The 21,582-nt window shown below is 43.5% G+C and overlaps 1 protein-coding gene across 1 annotated transcript in view; it reads right to left on the bottom strand.

Moving 5' to 3' along the window:
- MICU2 (mitochondrial calcium uptake 2) overlaps nt 1-21,582 on the bottom strand; it is a 59,792-nt gene that overhangs the window by 16,883 nt on the left and 21,327 nt on the right. The window contains exons 2-6 of the mRNA XM_010139637.1: nt 19,037-19,068; nt 18,847-18,922; nt 14,195-14,242; nt 9,254-9,336; nt 4,156-4,218 (exon numbers count right to left, since the gene is read on the bottom strand). Coding sequence (XP_010137939.1) covers nt 4,156-4,218; nt 9,254-9,336; nt 14,195-14,242; nt 18,847-18,922; nt 19,037-19,068 — 302 coding nt within the window. The remainder of the gene's footprint in view (nt 1-4,155; nt 4,219-9,253; nt 9,337-14,194; nt 14,243-18,846; nt 18,923-19,036; nt 19,069-21,582) is intronic.

Below are 21,582 nucleotides of genomic sequence, written 5' to 3'. Positions count from 1 at the left end.
AAGCACTCTCTTCTGACTAAGGTGGACTTGGCCGCAAACACCAAGCACACCTACACTCAGCCTGCGCAAACCTCCTTGCTCTCAGTGCTAAAACCGACCCAGAGGGACTGTGACCGATTCCCCCGCCCCGCTGTTTGAGTAAGTCCCTAGGTAGTCCACGGTCCAGCTGCATCCCAAGTGTCAGTTGTCACAAAATGCCAACCCAACATGCTTACGTGCACCATTTCCAATTTATCCCGGTTAATTTTACACGCAAATGCACTAGGTAGAGTGCACTTCTGAGATTACGACCAGATACTTGCTGTTTTGAATCAAAGAGTGGAATGGTTAGACCAAGACCAAATCGTGTGTCTCCCCCGGTCTGTTCGGAGCCCACGCTGCTACCTGGCTTCTCTGTAGAATTTACAGCGCTTCAGGCTAGGTTAAGCAGCAGCGACTGAAGCGGCAGCCTTGCCTCACACATCTGTGCCATGGAAAGTGACACTACTGGACCACACTGGGCTTCCAGATTCATTCCTCGTGGAGTGAGTCTTTCACTACCCAAGCCAAATTCAAGGTATTTGAAAAATAGGTACCTAGAAAGTCAGCAGAAAGCATGTTTCTTTGTCTCTCTTGAGGCTATAAGGTCACTGGACTGCAGGGAAAAATAAAATAATTTCCTTATCCATGAGGTAAACAATGACCCAGGAACGTTTTAATGCCCTAACTTTTTGATGCTGAGCGGCTTGGATCTTTATGGGGTTTACCTGCCTGGACAGCTTCCTTTAAAGCTCGCAGCAACACTGCAGTGCTCCTTGGTTTAAAGCATCTAAAAGCTTTTCAACAGAACTGAACGTTAACCTGCTGATACAAACCATACACGTTTATGTTGGAGAAGATAGGTCAGGATTGAATTTTAATTCAGAAGTTTTCTGTTTAAAAGAGATTAATTGTTGTGTCCCCAAGTGCTAGTTAGATGTTTTAAATAAATCAAGAAAATAAGATACTTTATATGAAAATGTGTTCATTGTGGACTCCAGAAGCATGTGTTTCATCATTTGGAAATGAGGCAATGCCTCATATGTCCAACATCAATTCCATTTTAAGAACAAATATAGAACATTCTGTGCTGCCATTCTTTCCTAATGACAGCTAAAATTCATTTCTAGGTTTAGCCATTACACAAAACATATTAAATTACAGGTACTGAAACTACTTGATAACTGATTAATCTAAATTGAAGGGCCCGAGAGCGAAGTCCCTGATCGAGGTGACTGGGCTGTGCAGTAGATATCCGCAACCATCGGCGGATATTCGTTGTTCTTCACTATCAGAACGCTAATGCCTGTTACCAGTCTCAGAGTACCCATGTAAGGAACTCGGGGCAGCAACACAAAAGCAAGTGGTGCTGTTCACTGGGCAACACCTTTTTCAAAACCCACCAAACTCTTACAGCTCTTGCACTTTCCTGTACCACTCTACACCACTGCCAGGCAAGGATTTTGCCACTCCTCTTCGGCGAAGCATGGTCAGTGCTCAGCTGGCTGTCTCACACAGCGCACAACAGTCCTGCTGGGAAGCCAGTGCAGCACTTCCCTGGGCCTGTGGGAGACGGGTGAGATGAGATAGTCACTGCCTCTGGTGACTCCTGCACCCCTTTCTCCAGCCTCGCTAGACACAACCAGGCTGCCAGTCTTTCCAGTCTGCCTGTACCTCTCCTTCACTGTGTGCACACCTGTGCTAGGAATAAATCAGACTGCCTGCTCTGCGAAAGCCAACAAGGAACTTCCCCAAAACGGCAGATTTTGATGAAAAAGATGCTTTTCTTCCAGCATCAGTTGTAATATTGGAAAAATAAAATCCCTCAAATAAAATACATTTATCTGGATAAGCAAATCCTCTGCAATCCCATTCAAGGGCCATTACTAAACAGGGAAAATCTGAATTTTAGGTGTGTAAGTCAAAGTCTCAGTAAAAGAGGCAGAGATACAGCACCCTGGGAGCACGGCAAACGAACTACTTTTCTTTTCCTAATACAGTATCTCGATGAGTATTTCCACACAGTCAATGAGTGACCAGGATTTCAGTGTACATGCTGTACAGGGAACGTACCTGGGTATACCTGTCGGTTACATGAAGCTGCAGACTGCCACTTCAAGCTTATTTTCAGAAGCCAGTAACATTTTCTGTCTGGTATCAGAGACAGGGAATAGTTTGAAAAACCATCATATTCACAGACAAATTGTGAAAGTGTTGTGGAAATGAAGAACTATCCTAAACACCAAACTTTGCTGCAGTATCTCAGCTTTCAAAGACCACAGTCAATTTAAAAAACATATTTTTATACTTTCTCTGCTTTGCTTGAAAGCAATACTATGCCTGCCATAATTGTTAAAAATCAGGGGTAAAAACATGCACTGACTACATTGTATAGTCAGATTCACCGCTTATAAAGATAACCAATTCTTTTGTGAGAGATTGAGACAGGAAAGAAAACAAAAATCAGAGGAAAAGTGCTAATTTGGACTTTGTGAAGTAGAAGTATAGAGACGAGAAGAATTTCAGGACAGCTGTACTCCCCGAAGCCGTTTCATTCTTCTTTTGAACATACTATAATTCCATTTATAATCTGCTAAGAAACTGTATTAAATAATATTTTATGGTTACAATAACTTCAGATTCTTCCCAATGGAGAACTCTGAAGCAAGACAAAAACCAAAACAGAGACATTCAGGCTCAGGTGTTTAATTAGCCCCCAATAAGCTTCTGTGTTTTTAACTAAATCTGTCCAACTGTATCAAAGTTTCTCTGGAAATTTTATACGAGAGCTGTGCATTCATGCAGAAGAAAGATCCTTTTTCTTTCAGTGCCACGGCAGTTCAGAAGAGGTTCGAGGAGCAGACAACCCTGCTAATCCCAGCTACTTTCATCTGGTGACTGATGAAAAGGTTCAAGAAAGGAGATGGCTGTCAGTCAGCCAGGCAATCTTTAACTGAACTCTGGATGCATACTGAGGGAGTACAATCTTTCTGCCTCAGAAGACAGTTTTTGTTGCTGCACAGGCAACAGTAAAGGTGTTGCCAATACTGCCAGTTCCAGTTTTTCCCCAGGCAGGTGAGAAAGTAAGGAACAGGAGCTGGATGAATTCTGAAGAAACCGCTGACGTGTGACTGGTTTATAAAGCAGAGCTCTCTATAAATGTCTTACTGCATGCTTCCAGCGCTGCCTCATGCCTTACTACCCATTTGCGGTTTACAACTGAGGGCAAGTTGTGGTGAGAAAAATACCCTTCAGCTATACCCTTCGATTTAAGCACGCAACACAAGTGCTGCTGAGGTAAGCAGCACCGCACAGCAATAGATGGAGATGAGCCATCTGAATTCCCCCCCTCCTTCGCCGTGGCTCATCGGCTTCTCCTGAGGTGCTTTCTCCTGAGGTCTTCCCCTCTCCGTTTACGCTCTCACTCAGTCTCACCCAGGCTACAGAACATCTTGTCTCTGTGCTCACTACAGACTGAAGGAGGCGGCTGGCAAAGACTCTGCCTGGGAAGAAGGTAGGCTGCAGCGGCAGGATTCGGGGCAGAAGAGCACAAAATTACCTGGCCCTTTCATCGCCAAGATGTATTTGCCATTTGCTAATGGTCTGTATCCAGCAAAACTTCAACCCAGCTGGAAGATCATACTCCAAGGCTGCTTCTGCTGGCCTGCACCTGCGCCGTTTCCTTCTGAAATTGGACCTAACTAAAGGAATTCTTGCCTTTGTCACCTCAAGGACAGTAACTTCATTTCAGACCAACTCAAAATAAGTTGATATTGCTGCAAGAGCAGCACGTCGGTAAGTCTGAGGTATGGGTGTCTGTCTGGGAAGTCATCTGTTCTCGTTTGGCAACACAGAGGGTTTTCTGAGTTTTTCATAAACAGAGTCACTGTGAAACAGTCTCACAGAGAGAAGACACAGCAGTGAAATATACTAATCACATACATTTAGTCAGGAGCTTCAGAAGTGACAAACATTTTTCTTCCCAAGTTAGAAAGTAGTTGGCAAATCATGCACTTTCATTTAATTAAAGCACTAATACTGATGCTTATATACTTATCTAAAAACACTGAAAAATAGCAAAGTTCACAGGAAGTATGACAATGCTTTTATAAAGAGAAGTGTATTTCTGTTTCATACCCGAAATACTGTCTCGTCTCCAGCTGTTTTCAAATCATCTTCCTTCCCGATGATCTTCTGTAGCTATATTTGTTAAAACATGAAAAAACCAAGAAAATTACAGATTTGATTTTACAAGAGTCCCCTTTTTCATAAACTTGCATCCATTTCACCTCCTCTTAATTAGAAAGTAATTATGTTTCTGCAAAGTTCTCTAGTCATGACAAAATATTTGAACACTAAAGGATATTTTGCTACTCAGTCACGTTTTCCCCCAGGAATGTCTTATCTCCTGTGGTTAATATCGCCAAGCAGAGCATGCGAATCTGTCTCTTGTAAGCCAGGGTTTACTCTTAGAGGAGATTTTCTTGCACTAGAAGCTTACCATTCACTCTGGCAGACTCTGAAACTCAGGGCTATAACACTGAGGGTAATTTGGGAGACAGCCTGTGGCTGTCACGCTGTCCTCCTAGTCTGCTCTGCGACAGACACGATCTTCTAGACATGAAAAACACACCTATTCAAGCGAGGTACTACACAACGAACAGCAATGTATAGAAAATATATCTTGTTCGATACAATAGAACAAGAATAATTTAATTAAATAAGCAAACCTATCTTCAGAACTGGCATTAACCAGAATGTGGTTTGAGTTTCCCAGAGATAAATGAATCCTGAAGGTATTAGCTAAGAAGATTTTTAGCAGTACTGAAATGACTCACATTTCAAACCAGAACTTCCACTCTTCCACGCAGAGCACTGAGGTAATACAGAAAGTGCAGTGATCTGCAGCAGCTCCAGTACATCTGGGCTGCAGGGCTTCTCTTTCAGCGTGGGAGGTCAGCGCTGCCACAGGACTGAGTGGTCTAAGAGAGCGCAAGGGACACCTACCTTTCACAGACATTGCACGACTCCTCAAAGGACAGCAAGAATGAAAGAACAAGGGACTCATTACACTTCGGATATAGATACAGACTTATACTAACCACTCTGATTTGGAGGCTTCAGGGAAGGCGCTTGGAAAGCTGAGGGTTTTCCAAGCTGCTGGTTCGCTTCTCAAACATTTCTGAGTGATTCCGCACCTTGCCCATTAAAACCGGGAGCAAAGAGAATTCATGACCAAATTTGTACAGCCATTATTTCGTGGGGTTTCCAAATCCCTTCTCAGGGCTTTTTTATTTCTTTTTTTTATGTTGTTCAGAGAAGCAATACGGGCTTGTAGTAGGGAGCAGGAAAAAAAACCCCCACTATTTGCGTTGCCAAAGATCTTCCTTTGGTCTTCAAATTCTGTCTAATTCACCTCGGATATAAAGCCTCAGATTTTGAGTTCCTCAGGATAGTTACCTTCTATTATTGTTTTAGAATGGCATGCCTTGGTAGTATTTATCAAAATAAATACTGTAAACCAAGACAACTGAATGGTACCAGTTCCTCCAAGTTTCTCCAAATTCTTTTTATTTTTGATCACTTACAAAACACTGGAGCGGTACAGTAAAAGCGTGACGAACTTCTTCATAGAAAAAGAGCACTACAGAGCTCGGGATAAAGCCAGCACTGCTCAGCCATATTCCCACTGAAAACTCACATTTATTCTTACCTGAAAAATCCACCTTTCGCTCACACACAAAAAAAGACAACGACAAATACTTTCCAAACAAGAGGAAGTGATTTTTTTTCTTTTGGACTTCATTTTTAAATGATTTTTAGAAAAAAACTGCAGAGACTACTAAAGAGCACGGACACACAGTGTAATTTTTTTTCACAAGTAGTCTGGAAGTTTTAGTTTCTTGTTTTCTTACACTGTATGTCAATTCTTACAGTGCTTGGAACTATTTCCAGCAGTTTGCAGATCTTTCCCAGCACCATGCAGCAACTACTTACAGAGGGAGAGGAATTCAGCCCTTGAGACGTGGACTTTCATACTCAACTGCTCCATGCAGAACACTTGCCTGTATTGAGTATTTACTTATTAATGTATTTAATATTAATTAATTTACTAGTAAATTAATCACTGGAAGATACTAATGGCTAATTCAAAGGTAATGAGATCCATTACGCACAACTGATGCCTCTTTACTGAAGATGTACTAAGAAGCCATTTTTCCTGAAGAAGAAAGAGCTGGCAGAAGACTATGTCAGACTTTAAAAAAAAAGAAAAAAAGGTGATTTTCATCTTGCCGCTGTTTGAGAGAGATTAGTGCTTGTGGATGCCCTGGGACTGCAGAGCTGTTCTGTACCAAACTGTCACAACTGCTGACGGTTCATTCCTTCCTGGACAAACCTCTGCATGTTTTTTTGTGGTATCTGCTCTCCAGGACAAAAGTATAAAGAAGGTCTGTTTAGAAAGTCTCAATCACAGAGCTCTTGCAGGTGCCATCAGTCACCTACCTCCGTTCCCAATAGTTTCGAACTGCTGTTAATTTTACTTAGGAATCTTTCATCAGGACAGAGTTAGGGCAATTCCTCTCTTGCTGGGGATTTCGGGATCTTTGGTAGCCTTATTCTTGAGGGGAGGTCTCAGATGGATGTGGATGGGTTATTAGGTGCACGTGTCTGGAAATCCCCTCACCAAGGCTCATGTGAACGTCTTGGAAGTGCAGACTTCACAGAAGCATCTTATTGCCCTCACAAAGACGCAGATAACAAGGCTTTGAGAACAATTCTTTGCACTCTGGCGGGGGTTGATTAACGGATAGCATCTCACATCCGTGAACGTGCCATTTCTACCGTATCTTCTTCACCTTTGAGTTGCAGAGCAAAGCAACAATCCTTGCAGATGCCCTCCTCGAAATCCACACTGCTGTGATTCTGGGCTCTAAGCAGATGCTCACCTCCAAACCCAGACTGCTGTGATTCTGGGCCCCAGTATTGAAATGTCTCTTGTATTGTGAGTGCTTACCACTGAAACATGGATAAAGCAGAAACCAGAAACAGACTGGCTTGAAGAGAAAGAACTAGAAAGCAGAGAGAACAAGAGTCTGCCTCTGGGAAGGGGCAGACTGCTAACTCCTCCTGGATGAAGTAGCACTGACATTTCTTTTTCCATCGCATCCTGCTTTCAGGAACTGCCTCCTAATTGCTGCTCCTTCACTGTGCTCTTCCTCTGGCCTTGCCTTAGATATGTTTCCAGGCATTACTGTCAGATACGGTGGGGAAATAACTAGAATAGTTCAGACGTGTTTTCCTGAGATGCAAACTGGGACAAGACAGAGATTGGCCACACAATTGCCTAATGTATATACAGAAGATTTCTGCCACGCATACAGAACTAGAGTATGCAGAGATTAATGCACACACATTTTTCCAGATTCCTCGATTAAAAACCATTTATTTTTAAACCTAACCTATAAAAATCAAGTATTGCTATTAAAATATTGCTTCTAAATGTTAAGTAAGCAGTCATGTGAGAAAACTCATCTTTTGACTAGCTTGCATCCTGTGGTACTTCTTTGAATTTAATGATACTTGTGAGTTGACAAAGCCATTTTTGTACCACTCTCAATTTATCAATACAGCCCTTTAAGGAAATGCTGAGTAACAACCTAACTAGAATATTTTTTTTATTTAATGTGATTGCCTCTAGAGAAATAAAATTATTTTTAATGATTTGTATAGCGTTTTCACCTCTCCTTTTGATGACTTTCTGCTGTTCAAACTGGCTGATTCAATTAGAATCACCCGAAATGGGCAGCAGATATTAAATATTTGACAAACTGTCCACCTCCCCAGGAGAGCTGTGCTGTGTTTCATCAAGAATCTCCGCGTTTGACTAACCGACAGTATCTGCTTGAAGGAATTACTGCTAACACGGTGTTTTGGTGCAGAGGCTCTACAGGCTGAACATGTTCACCGATGTTTATGGAGTTATTTCTCCTGTAACAAACTGTTTGGCAGACAAACAGTACAGCCCGAACAGACATATTTCAATGATCACGGCGCTGCTAGTCTGATAGCAGTTCTCTAGGATTGTACCAGATTTAGTGGGTTAAAAATCAAGGCTTTAGTTGAAATTTCATTTCTTTTTAATCAGCAGAATAAGTAACATCTTAACAGAGCAAATTTTCCAAGCTTGAAAAACGTTTGCGTAGCAACAAATGAGTGTAGAAGCCTCTGAGCCTGCAGTTAGGGGCTTCTGGGAACGCTGTCTTGGGAAATAGTCTAAGTTCAGGTTTTATTTTCAAATAGTCCTGCAAAGTCTAAAAGTACTTTTACAATCTTTTAAAAATATCTTTAAGTACGACTCCTCAGTTACCACTTTGCTAAGAGACAATTCACTGAAACCACGGCTATCAGTGCAAACCGCCTGCTACTCGGAGCATAAGGCTGCGAGAGTGCGCTAGAGAAATCCGGGGTGATTCCTCCATCAACAGGCGCATCTTTGCACGTTTTAGATTCTGTGGTTTTCTAGAGCTACTGCGTTGATGATCGTTTTCAACTGAAAGGAATTTGCGTTGTAGGAGCCACTTCAGCTTCTAACACTGTCTCTCTAGTCTCCTCCGATATGAAAATGGATCTGAATGAAGCTGAGGAAGTCTATTAAAAACGGTGTTTGTTAATTCTGCATTCGACTTTCGACACGAGGTACTTAGTTAACAGTCTCCTGTCAAATACTTAGAAGTTGAATAAGCTATATAATGAAGCCTGTTTGTCTTTGAAGCGTCAGAGAAAGAGTTTCTTCAGTATTTCAGCACTTGCCCTTTCCCCCCCGATTTTATACAAAATATGGAAAAAACTGCTGTTTCTCTCCAAAGTGTGAATTGGTAAAAAAAACCTGTGCAACAGCCAACAAAATTACTAAAAACCCAGACAGGATGGTGAACTAAAAAAAAAAATTCCAGTTATTTCCAGATGATTATTTGAATTAGCTCATGGGATGCAGACCAACCACTACCTTCCCCGTAACAGATTATTGGATATAAGTCAAGGGTAACTTTTATAAAAGTGGATTCAAATTTGATTAAGTGCTTTTATAGCAATGCTTTGGTACGTGCTCCTTTCGTATACAGTATGTGATCATAGACTGGAATCAAAAATTGGCTCGAAGATCTTAATGAATCTTCATTTAGCAAATGTAACTATTTAAACGCCTTCAAATTAATATGCAGATACATGCACATACCTTAAAGAATTCTTTCCTTTCAACTTGTTCATTGCCATCCGTATCCAACATTTTAAAGGCAATCTGAAATCCAGTCTGGGGTTCTGCAACAAATTGTGAAAGAACTTTACTGTAACCACACTTATACATGCACACTCTTACACCAGGACTTAAATATTTATTGCTAAAGGAATATTGCCGATGGTTCAGTTCTCCACTGCTGTGCACGTACATGACATTTCCAGTAAACCCTATGTATCTCCTCTAATACAAGCAAACTTTTAAACCACCTTTTTACTATCATTTAAATCATGGGATAATTAATGCGGTGTCAAAGCAAGGGATGCCAGCAGCGCCTGAGCACAGCCACGACTGTCCATCTGATCCCAGTGATGTGAAAACGTGGCATGGTGACCGTCCTGGTCCTAGGGAACCAGTAGTAATTCCCAAACTCTGTGTAAGAGCTAGTGTTCTCCTCAGGTACCTCTGCGTGCACTCCTCTATGCCCTCGTCTTCCTCATCTTCCCCAGCAAACACAGGGATCCTGTAATCGCCGCCAGCTCCCGGCTCCTGCTCGTGCTGTGTTAGCCCCAGGCCTTTTTTTCCTTCCCATCTCCTTCCTCCCCAGACAATGTACTCGAGTACCACTGAGATGGCACAAACTGCTCTTCCTGGCCCTTTTGGACAAAAGCATGTTTTGAATGACTCTGTCCAGCTGATTTTTTAAATGATTTTACACAATTTTACCCTGCATTTCCTTCACCAAGTGGATGTTTCTTTTCAACACAAACCCATAATGAGCTCTGAATCATGCAGGTGCTACAAAAACATGGTGTGTTTCGAGACCCTTTGCACCACTTCCCGATCTTAGGTGGCCCTACTCGTTAGCTAGCCCTCACAGGAGCAGCAGCCGCTGCAATGGAGTTACAGCTCATTGCCACGGCAAGCGCTTCTCCCCGCAATTTCTGGAGCAGGTGAAGTAGTTCCACGACCCAGGCAAGTCAGGCATCAATGTGAGAGCCACAGACTTACTGTCTCTAGAATATATTAATGCTTCCGAGAACAATGTTGGACTCACGAGGGCAGTGAAGCAGTGTCTCTAAAACACTTCTACTGCCTTCAGAGTTTTTCTTTCGGAAATATATCTTCCAGCTCTATCCTGTAAAAGTTTTTAAGTGCTGATTTTTTTTTTAGAGAATCTTTCTGCAAAGTGAACAAGTTAAAGAACTACCCCATTCCTTTTAAGTGAGAGCAAGATGGTTAAAGTACTATTTTTACATTTTGGAAATAACTACATCTTCAGCAGTCAGTAACGTTCTCTGTGGAGCAACCCTGTGATGCAGGGATATTTCATAAATACCACTGCAATCTGCAGAGCAGAGCCCTTCCCCAGTCACGGGGTTGTAATAATCAGAACTGACCTCCTTTCCATGGAAAAGCCACACACTGAATTTGTATTACTAGTACAAAAGCAAGAAGAGCCTATCCTATAACATATTTAGAGAATAAAAGTAATTGATGTATTGAATAGTAACTCATACCATCTGTGTCACAATTTTCAGATAAGAGAGCTGTTACTGAAAATATGGGACCTAAAGCTGGTTACACTGCTCAGCTATGACATACTTATCTGATATGATGTAACCCCAGAGGTATGTGTTCATAAAGTAAGTATAGTTCAAAGACTACCTCAGATCTATTTGTATTTAATTAGAATCGGGCAAAGTTCCAAAATACGAACAGGAGAGCTTCGTCTTGTCTCGGAGTGCAGGTTAGACTTAGATGCTTCCCCTCCACCTACTCCTATGTTGACCAAGCTGTCAACTTGTGTGACTGGCTAATTGACACGAAGCTTTGAGTAAATGTGACAGCTCCAGTTCCTGCGGTCCTTCACCAGGCGGGGCTTTACCAGAAGCTCCATTAACCAACTGCTGGAAATGAAATTCAATACAGCACTGGAAGAAAAAAGATTGCGATGACACAAGGCACACAGAAAAGGGTATCACAGGGGAAAAAAATAAAACCTTCGTCTGCTGCAAAATTACATTTTCAAGTCCAGTGTTGTTAGAGACAGCGTGTTTGCATGATGGGCAGCGTGGTCTGGTCAGCAGAGTCCTGGAAGCAGGACTCTGGACACCTGGAGACTCTTCTCCTGATTTCCCATTACTCTCTTGGTGACTTAGAAGAAGTAAGTTAAATGTTAATGGCAGCTTTAAGAAATCTCACATTCGTTCTCACTAGCGGGGAGACGTGTTGTCTAACTAGGGGCTGACTGACACGGGGCACTTGTTAGGCTAAGACAGAGGCACTAACGCTTGCTGACATTTGCTTTCAAACAGATTGATGTGATAACCCTCTGCGTAACCAAAGAGCAACATTAGCGCTGCATTTTTATACTGCCTCAAAAGCCGCCTTTGTTTTTGCAGTTCAATACACTCCTGGATAAATTCTGTGAAAAATAACGTACTTGATTGTCTGGGGAAGTGGAACAACTTGCTCTGATGCTGCTTCCATTTTCTAATTGTTTCAGCCAACAAATCAGCATGAATTTACTCTCAGCTGCCACAGATTTTCAAAGAAATAGAATCTTTGCCACCTATTTCTGCAACCTTAACTCTCCTGAAGTTATAAAGAGGCTGTCATGGTTGCCGTTTTTTTGAGTTGCAACAAATATTTTAAAGTCAGCTTTCTAACTGGACTAGATTAACCGGACAGGCTGGACTGACAGGCCGAGGTCAGCTGTATGAGGTTCATTCAACAAGGCCAAGTGCCGGGTCCTGCCCTTGGGCCACAATAACCCCTGCAAGGCTACAGGCTTGTGGAAGAGTGGCTGGAAACTGCCCAGTGGAGAAGGGACCTGAGAGGTGCTGGTCGACAGCCGACTGAACACGAGCCAGCAGTGTGCCCAGGTGGCCAAGAAGGCCAGTGGCATCCTGGCTTGTATCAGGAACAGTGTGGCCAGCAGGAGCAGGGCAGGGATTGTCCCCCTGTACTCGGCACTGGTGAGGCCACACCTTGAGTCCTGTGTCCAGTTTTGGGCCCCTCACTACAAGAAGGACATTGAGGTGCTGGAGCAGGTTCAGAGAAGGGCAATGAAGCTGGTGAAGGGCCTGGAGCACAAGTCTTGTGGGGAGCAGCTGAAGGAACTGAGGTTGTTTAGCCTGAAGGAGGCTCAGGGGAGACCTTATCACTCTCTACAACTACCTGAAAGGAGGTTGCAGCGAGGTGGAGGTTGGTCTCTTCTCCTAAGCAACAAGTGACAGGATGAGAGGAAATGGTCTTAAGTTGCATCAGTGGAGATTCAGGTTGGACATTAGGAAAAAATTCTTTATAGAAAGGGTGGTAAAGCACTGGAACAGGCTGCCCAGGGAGGTGGTGGAGTCCCCGTCCCTGGAAGTGATTAACAGATGTGTGGAGGTGGTGCTGAGGGACAGGCTGAGTGGTGACCTAGCAGCGCTGGGTTAATGGTTGGACTTGATGATCTTAAAGGTGTCTTACAACCAGAACAATTCTGTGACTCTTTTATTATTTGTGGTTTCAAAAATGCTTGGACACGTGGTATAACCCATGTTCAAGCCATGTGTAGCACTGGACAATCACTGTTGGCAAAAGAAATGTTAAACGGGTCACCTTAATGTGCACACTATTCAGCCCTGTCTACTAGCTGAAGTTCCCCAAGAGATCGCTCTTCATGCCATGTGGTAGGAACTAACACAGTTCTGCTGAGAAATGAAGTTGCAAACTACAGTTTAGGGCTACCTGAACTGTGCAAGAGGTGTGTACTGGCAGTCACTGTCTGTGGAGGCTGGACATGCTCTCCCCACGCTCTGGAGACCAACATTGCTTGTTTGTACTTCGCTGTGACAGGGTGGATTCTAGGGCAAGGAAAATTTGCCAATTTGTTGAAACCCTGCCATGGACCTCGCAGGCGCAAAGTGACGAGAGGCAAGCATCTACAGTCCATCAGGATAAGAACGACCGCTTCTTTCTCTCCTTTTCCCCATCCACAAATACCATGAGATCTAGTAAGGTTGGTTTTGTCCCTCGCTCAAAATGTTAGACCGGAATAAGTCAGTCAAACAAGACTACCTGTGCACTACTACACAGACGTGCACGTGCACTGCGTCACGCCTAGTCTACGGGTCTCACTGTGTAATGCTCAGAGCATGCTCAGGTCTTATCTCAAATCTCGGTATTGTTCAGCATCACCTACACTTCACCAGAACAGCACTGGGAGGTGGCAAGCATGGCCCAGAGTAAGTATGGGTGAGGAAACCCAGAAAACCCACCACCGCTTTCATGCGCAATAGGAAATGCCTGTGTTTGCAGGCAGAACAAGTACCAAACAAAAAAGTTTTTTAAAAAAGTGTCTGACAGAGAAGAAGGAAGGAGGCAAAGGAGGGCCAGAAATCCATGCAGATTCTTGAAGGAATAAAGTCAAAAGGAACAGAGGAAAAAACGAAAAGACACAGCAGAACTCTGCTGTTTATATATATCATCATTGCTTATTTTAACACTTGAATAACAAGGCAACAATCTTTCAGACTCCACGACAGCTTTTTACACCCCTGCATGAGCTACACTGTTAATCCCTCATTGTCCAAAATGACTACAACTACCATCCAGAGGACAAATTATTGATCTTCACCCCTTATTATGTGGTCCTGGAACCAATGCCTCCCTTCCTCAAAGTCTCCTGCACGATTTCTCAGATGCCATGGTGCAGAGATTATCGTAATTTTTGAAGTACTGCTATGGGCCAACGATGACATTATGAAGGTAAGCTGCAATCAGTTAAAGTTGCATCCGTTGATATTAATGCCTTATTACTCTATATACAATAGTTCTTTACATTTTACTACATGTGGAGATTCAGAAGCTAAAAAATATCAGAAAAAGTTCCTGGAAAGCTGTTAGTAGTAGAGTATTTACACATATGTATTTTAAATCTATAATACTTACTCATAAGGATTGTCAGCAAAAACAGGTACTCTGCATAAGATATCAACCCTGAAACAGAAGAGTTAAAAACAATACTTAGAGCAAGACTTGAAAGATCAAAACTTACAAATGTAAAAAGTGCAGTTTAACATCCTATTAAATAGGTTATTGAAGTAAGCCACGTTATTTTACTATTTAATACAGTTTTTACTTGAGTTTTCAGTGCTCCGAAGGTAAAATCCGCTACTCGTCATTGCTGATGTCCCATCAAGAACGTAAGGTTTATTTGGTGTTAGCAAAAGCCCCACACTAAATCTCTGGATTCTCACCGAAAACATTCGATGTTTATATAAAAAGCAAATAAATTAAACGCGCTGTGTCACGTTTAGTACCTGGGAGGAGAACTACTCTAACGTTAGCCTGCAGGATCAAAGTCCTCCGTCCCCTGGCAGGCTTGCGAAGGCGGCGAACAGCTTCCCTCGAATTCTCCGGGGAACAGGGCAACACGCAAAGCTGCCAAGCTGCTAGATTGTGCTGATAGCACTGCTGGGCCGCAGGCCAAGAGGAGGATGCTTTTTTTTTCTTTTCTTTTAAATAGGAACATGTCCTTTCTACAAGGTGAAAGTATTTTTCCCCCTTTTGAAGGAAAATTCCAGTGTTTTCCTTTGAAATACCGCCTTAAGTGCAAAGCCTGGCCAAACAGAAAGATGGGATAGCGTCGAAATAGAGCGTAGCAGCTAAAGATAGAGAGCGCATAACGCGGGCTGTTAAACAACAGAATCTGAACCATCTGCCCTGCGACAGCGTTGGGAGAAAAAATGTAAAGGGCTTTTTTATAAATCACTTTTCAAAATAACTAAGCCCTTTTAACTCGTGAGCTAAACATTGTATAATGCTGAAGCTGCTTAAAATAATGCAGTTCAAACATGCCTATCTGTGCAAAGATAAACCATTTTTTAAATTTATATTTAGTTAATTGATAGATAAGGAATCCACTTAAGCTTTAGTGATAAACAATTAACTTCTGATAAATGACCATGCAGAGCCAACAGCATTTGCATTTGACCTCAGATAATGACTTAACACTTGAAGTTTTAAGTATCAGAGTTTAGAAACATCAAATTGCTGAACACAAGAGTCTGAAAATTTGAGCAGAAGTCTTAGCTAAAGACAGGTCTAATGCTGATCCTGCTGCCAGCTCACTCGGGTTTGCCACCTCAGCCTTCCTCTCCATCAAAACGGGGCTATTCACCCTATTATCCAGCACGCGTCGTGTGTAAATCAGCCAGAACTACAATCACAAAATACGCTGCAGAAATAAAACATACTTTTAATCTCAAAGATTTAGTTTTGCTTACAATCTTTATGGGTACTGCCACCGCAAGAATGTAAATTATTACTTGCATTGCTGTAACACTTGGAATCGGATTCCTCGACAAAGAGTCCGGGATGTCTACAAAATCGAAACCAAATAAACAGCCAAAGAACTCCCACTCTGTTTTTTAAACTTACACACCTAAGTAATAAGACGAGATTAAAAAAATGGATGGAAGCAAATAGGGGAGGAAAAAAGAATTGAGCAAATAGTGTGATGGGCAGCGATCAAGATTCCTGCTCCTTCATTCTGAGTGTGTGTGACACAGCAAAAGAATGTTTAAAGGAAGAACATAAACGGAAGACAAGGAGTAACTTTTCAAGTCCACGTGGAAAACACCTCCCAGTCACGGGCTGCGGTGGTATCCGCACAAAGCTCTCTGCCTGACATTCAACCAGCAGGTAGCGAAGGCCAGCATCCCCGCCCAGGAGTCTGCGTCCCGGCTGCCCTGAGACGTGCTGCCCAGGGACAGGCGAGGCAAGACCTGCGAGGGGCAGACAGGCAGCTTATGCTAGATAAAACAGAACAAGGAGAGCCCAGTGCTGGGGTGCAAAGGGAGATACACCACACTCAGAGGAGTCATGTAAGAAAAAACGCATTTATCAAAGCAGCTGAAAGGGTATTAACGTGGCAGATGACGTCTGTTAAAGTCAGAGGAAAAATAAGTTGTCATAATGAAGATACAAAACGCTGAGTGTCTGGAGAGTTTTAGCTGTAAGGGTAGGCAGGGAACGGAGCAGAAAGAATCTGCAAAATGTGTAAGGAGGTGGTAGGATGTAAAGAAAAGACCCGCACCCTGCTTACAGGCTCGAGGGAGAGGCACGATGGCTCTGTTCACGAGAACCTCGGCCGGCTGGGAGGAGCAGCCTTGCAAGAAGCGGCAGGGACGAGACACAGGCTCTGTTTTCGTCATCGTATTGTAAGCTGACTGAAAAGTCACCATAGTGAAAGAGGTACAAAGCTACATAGAATAAAAATGTTACAGAATTTTCTTCATTGTTCTTTAAAACTGGTCTCTGTGCCTTAAGGCAAACCCACAGCCTGTCTGACATCTGTCAGACTGACTGTACTAAACTAATTTGAGGGAAGATGTTGTTAACTTGTAGACTCCTTTTCATTAAAATTCTTCCTTAATTCTCTTGTCCTTTTACTACGTGCAGTGAATGTGCAGTTTATCTTACCCATAAAATAAATTAAATATTTTGGCAATTTTATTATACAGTAATCATTACAAAGTTACTCAAATTAAAAGATGTACTGCAAATGAATATAAAAAAATATAGAAAATTATAATCACGTCCAAGCAAAATTTGAAAGATAAAAGCTTCCCATACTGTAGAATGACTCAGCACGCTCGCAGCCAAACATCCACAGTTAGCATTGGCAAAATACCATCATTTTCTACCACTAAATGAACCTTCCCCATCCCCCCTGGAAATGTCTACACTCAAACTTTACAGGAAATGCTGACAGCAGAATATTCTCATTGATGAATAAATCATAAGTATCCCCATATACCCACAAAAATTGACATGAGTTTTGAAACTGCCCACTAGAAGGCAGAATTCCCTAGCACTACACTCTGCAAACTGGACTGGTGACAATCCTCCCTCTACTTGATATTTAAGTGAGAATTTCAAGGTAGTTCAAATAATCTCAGCTAAACAGTGGGACAAGCGTGGATTCATTATTCTGCTACTTGTAACAGCAGTATTTAATACACAAATATTTACATGTTTAACATGTAATAATAACGCATCTCAAAGCAAAAGCATGAAAGTCATTAAAGAGGCATCATGACCAAAAACTGTAAAAAATCCACGTGTTGTGGATGAGTGCACTGAACGTCCCTCCATCACCTCAGACTCCTCCCTGGCCTCTGAGGGACAGAGCACACAGCCCTGCTGTCCTAAGCAAGGGGAGATCAGCGCCTTCTCCAGGATGCAGAAGATGCCGGCCAGAGTGCATCCCCGAGCCCACCTCCCGCCAGGCAGCCAGCGGCGAGAGGGGCAGCGGCAGGAGCCTGCGCTGATTTGCTACGTTTTCACTGTCTGTCCGTGGACTCACAGTGTTCCCCCGCAGCGTGCTTTGGGGATATGCAGTGTCAACCACCAGAAAAAGAAAGGCTCTAAAAAAGCAGGGATAGAGGAAGAATATCCAAGAATTAAAGACTGGGAATCCGTTAAACCCAGTCCTGGGAAAGCCCATGATGATGAGTAGTTGGAAAAGGCAGGGACTGACTATCCAACAGCGAACCCAGCCTTCCCTAGGACAGGGAACAATTGTTCAGCTCATTCAGAGGTGTTCCAGGGTTGCTGGGGTACGCTGGGGCTTGCAGGAGCGGATGGAGAAGCAAGGCGCCCAGCTGAAGACCACTCCACGTCTGCAAAGGAGGCAAGAAACAAAGCGCAGGCAGAGAGGCCACGAGGCCAAAGGGCAGGGAAAGCGACGCAGGCTGAGACCGAGGGCTGCCCTTGGCACAAGCTGCCAGCCATGCCCGGGGTCTGCTGTGCGTAGAGAGCGTGGCTCGTGCCTCCAAGGCACTGCAGCGTGCAAAGGCAGCTGTGTTTTCCAGAGGCATCCACAGGAACCGGGACTGAGGCGGAACTCTACCATACAGAAAGTTTGTGAATAGACGCTGTTGGTCTTTCTCATTAGTTTGGGGATCTCAGCCTTTGTTTACTGGTGAAATGGTTAATTACTCATCCACTTGGTTCCCTTGATCCTTTTGTTTGTTTTCTCCCTTCAATTAGTTTATGCTAATGATGTGTTTATTTGGCATTCTTTAATTCTCTGCTGTTACACAAACAATATCCCAGCTCTCAGGGTTTTCTCTTCATGATATAAGGTGGAAAAGTTGGGTAAACATCAATGCTGTGGAAGGGCCACCAAACTCCTGAAGAGGGAGAAATAAGTTCAACTGCTCTTGAAACCAGGGATGCCACTTTATGTATCTAGATAAAAAAAAATATTTTTATTCTTAGTTTCTGTGTGTTTAAGTTGTGCAGGGAAACAGCAGCTCATCAGCAACAAGTCGTCATCCCTTCAGCCCCTTTCTCTTCTCCAAGGCAGCCTTCCAACTTCTTTCATGTCTCCTCCTGCACCTCAGACGGCTTTCCACTCCCAGCCCTACCTCTTTATTCTCTCTTGCGTAACGGGGATTTGCCAACAAGGTAGCTACTGGCTAGATGGGGATGAAATAAAATCCATGAAATCTCCTTTAAAAATAGATTCGATTCATACCATATAATGAGATAAAAAGCAAAATGTATTTTTCAATATCAAAAGTGCTCATTACCTTTATCACCAAGCTCTCTAAAAAAGGACGGTCCTGGTTTAGCTCTGGCAACACACAGCAGTGCAGCATCCACCTCCTTTAAAGGCACAAACAAGAAAATACAAAGCCAGTTTTGTAAGAGAACTCTCTCTGGTTGGGGAACAGAAAGAATGCAAGTTCTTTTGAAGAAGGAAAGGAACATTTTGTTTACCTTTTTTGTCAGTTTTTTGGCTGAGGCTTTACCTATAATAAAAAAAAAATCATAATTCAGTAACAAACTGACTTGAAACTTTGATCAGGTTCTGTGGCATTTCTTCAGATTTTTATGGGGAAATGTTAAGTAATATGAAACAGAATATTTTGCAACAGACGGTTTGTTTCTAATTCCACAACAATCAAGAAAGGACAACGTTTAATAATAGCATGAGCAGTCTGTTCAAGTGTTCTTGCAACCTAGATGAAGCCACAGCCCACTTTGGCATCCATGACTGACTGACTGACTCGTGTGATTTCGCAGACTTGCTACAAATGCAGTACAACGGCTTTGGAATAAAGCAAGACTAGAGACTCAGAAATAACAAAAGGATTTGCGTGCTCACATAATAACCCGTCAAGAGCAGGTTGAACATGTAAAAGCTAAGAAATACTAAAAAAGAGGAAAAAAGAATGAAAATGTTGATGTTTCTATTAAGCAGAAGTAAATTGGACAACCCCGCCTCCTGAAACAGCGTCAGATGGAACCATGCAAACGCCAAAGTGTTTGTTAGCAAGTTCCAGCCTATACACTCGAACAGGGGAGCCACGGGCAGCACTACAGCTTGTACACCTGCGAAAATCGCCCACTGGAGGAACTGCCACATATTACCAGTGGAAGGTTTCAGCTGGTTAGATGGGGACCACAGAAATCCTGCGCTCACGAACTGGCAGGAGCTGTGCTCCATCCCTTCTCTGTCTATCTGCCCTATCACACCAGACTGTCTCCTCAGCATTGCTCCGCAAACAGTTCTTAAAACCCGTGTCCTTCATTCTTTCTCAGCCCATTGCTCCCTTCCTTCACCACCAGTTCCTCCGGTTTCCAGCCAGCCATCCCATCCTCTTTGTTCACACCGCCGAAGCACGAGGCGACCTGCTCGCATCGCTCCGAGGAGTGGAGCCCCTGCGCGCAGCAGCCTGCTTTGCTCCGTGCTCCGAATCCAAGGCGTACTCCGCTGCGTCACAGACATCGTGCAACTGAGAGGTCCCCCACACAGCACCGCCGCTTGAAAACAGACGGGATGGCGGCACCCTGCGAGGCAGCTGTCAACAAACTGCTACCAAGCATTCGGACAGGCCCGCAACTGAGCTGGACAATGGCGCGTTGGTGGTAAAATGGGGCATTTCCACAACGCTGGCAAAAGACGTACCTGGCTGCAGGGGGTCTCCACTGGCAACTGTTGGCTTCGGCTGAGGGAACATCTCGACCAGTAATAGTTCACTTTTCAGCACAGGCGAACCAGTGCCCTGGCCTCTGCTCCCTGAACCGGCAGGAACAGTTTTGCTGATAAATTCCTCTCCCAACCCCCTCCTGCAAATCAGCCTAAGGCAGGCACCTGGCACATAACATTTCAACCCAAATGTTTAAGTTTGACAAAAGTTATAAGCAACTAAAATTAGGGTTTTAATACGGGAGTGCTGAGTGACTCCAGTAACAGGTGTCGCTGGCACCAGCTGTTACTGGGGATGAACACAGCCTGCGCAGTGCCTGTACATATAGTTATGCCCATATACACACACACATATAAAGCTGCATAGAGAGGCACCTTCCAGCTCAAAGGACAAGTGAAATCCACTACTTTGCCTCATTTGAGACAAAAAAAGTCAGACTAATAACAGTCTGGGGGTACAAGCGAAAAATCCCCCCCTCCAGTAAGGCTGTCTTGAGCAGCGCAGTGTAACACCGCAGTTCAGCACTGTTCCTGCTGCAGAGCACTTTAATGAACGGCCATTTAGCAAATTAAGTGATTTATATCTCAGCTTTGAAATGCTCTGCTTCCGTGCAGCACATTTCAACGCGGAATTAAGCGACAGGAGCTCCAATGGCTCTGGGAGACCCACATGGTGAGAAGCTTTACAAAAGGAAGTCAGTCAGGTGGTAGGTCTGTGAAAAACAGTCTCTGAACGAAAAAAGGGAAAACCACCTCACAGTATTTTCCACCGTAAATGATCTCCGTACTTGTTGTCTGTATTGAAGCCAGCCATGCATCCTTATCTGGTTAACGGCACTTCCACTCATTCCATGCTCCTGGTGGCCTCAAGAGCATCACATCTGGGATGGCACCTGCTACCACAGCGCTGTACTGGGCGGTAGCCTTTTGCCAGCGTTCAGGAGGACAATGAAGGGAGACAAGCTGAACTCTGTGAGCTAGAACAGCACAGGCATGGGCAAATGACGCAAGATAAAGGAGAAAGCACTGGGAGCTATATCTGAGCCACTATTTGGCCACGTTTGTGAGGCTCTACACTTGGTTAAGTCTGTGCTTCTCCATGTTGCATTCAGCAGAGTAACTCTGAAACACTTCAGCTACCCAGTTTTAGGGAACATGTCCTCAACGAGAATTAACCTGCCTTGATAAAAATTAAGAAAGGGAAGGAAAAGCTGTTGTAGACATACAGACTCTCTTTTCACCAGCCAGCAGACACAACTGCAACTGCCTAGAGCTCATACAGGCAGCTGTGGCAGCCCCCACCACCTGCCCTCTTGCATTCAGGTCTGGGCCC

This window comes from Buceros rhinoceros, unplaced genomic scaffold (genome assembly GCF_000710305.1).
Source record: "Buceros rhinoceros silvestris isolate BGI_N320 unplaced genomic scaffold, ASM71030v1 scaffold2227, whole genome shotgun sequence".
Classification (NCBI taxonomy): domain Eukaryota; kingdom Metazoa; phylum Chordata; class Aves; order Bucerotiformes; family Bucerotidae; genus Buceros; species Buceros rhinoceros.
This window is presented reverse-complemented; position numbering and strand designations above follow the sequence as displayed.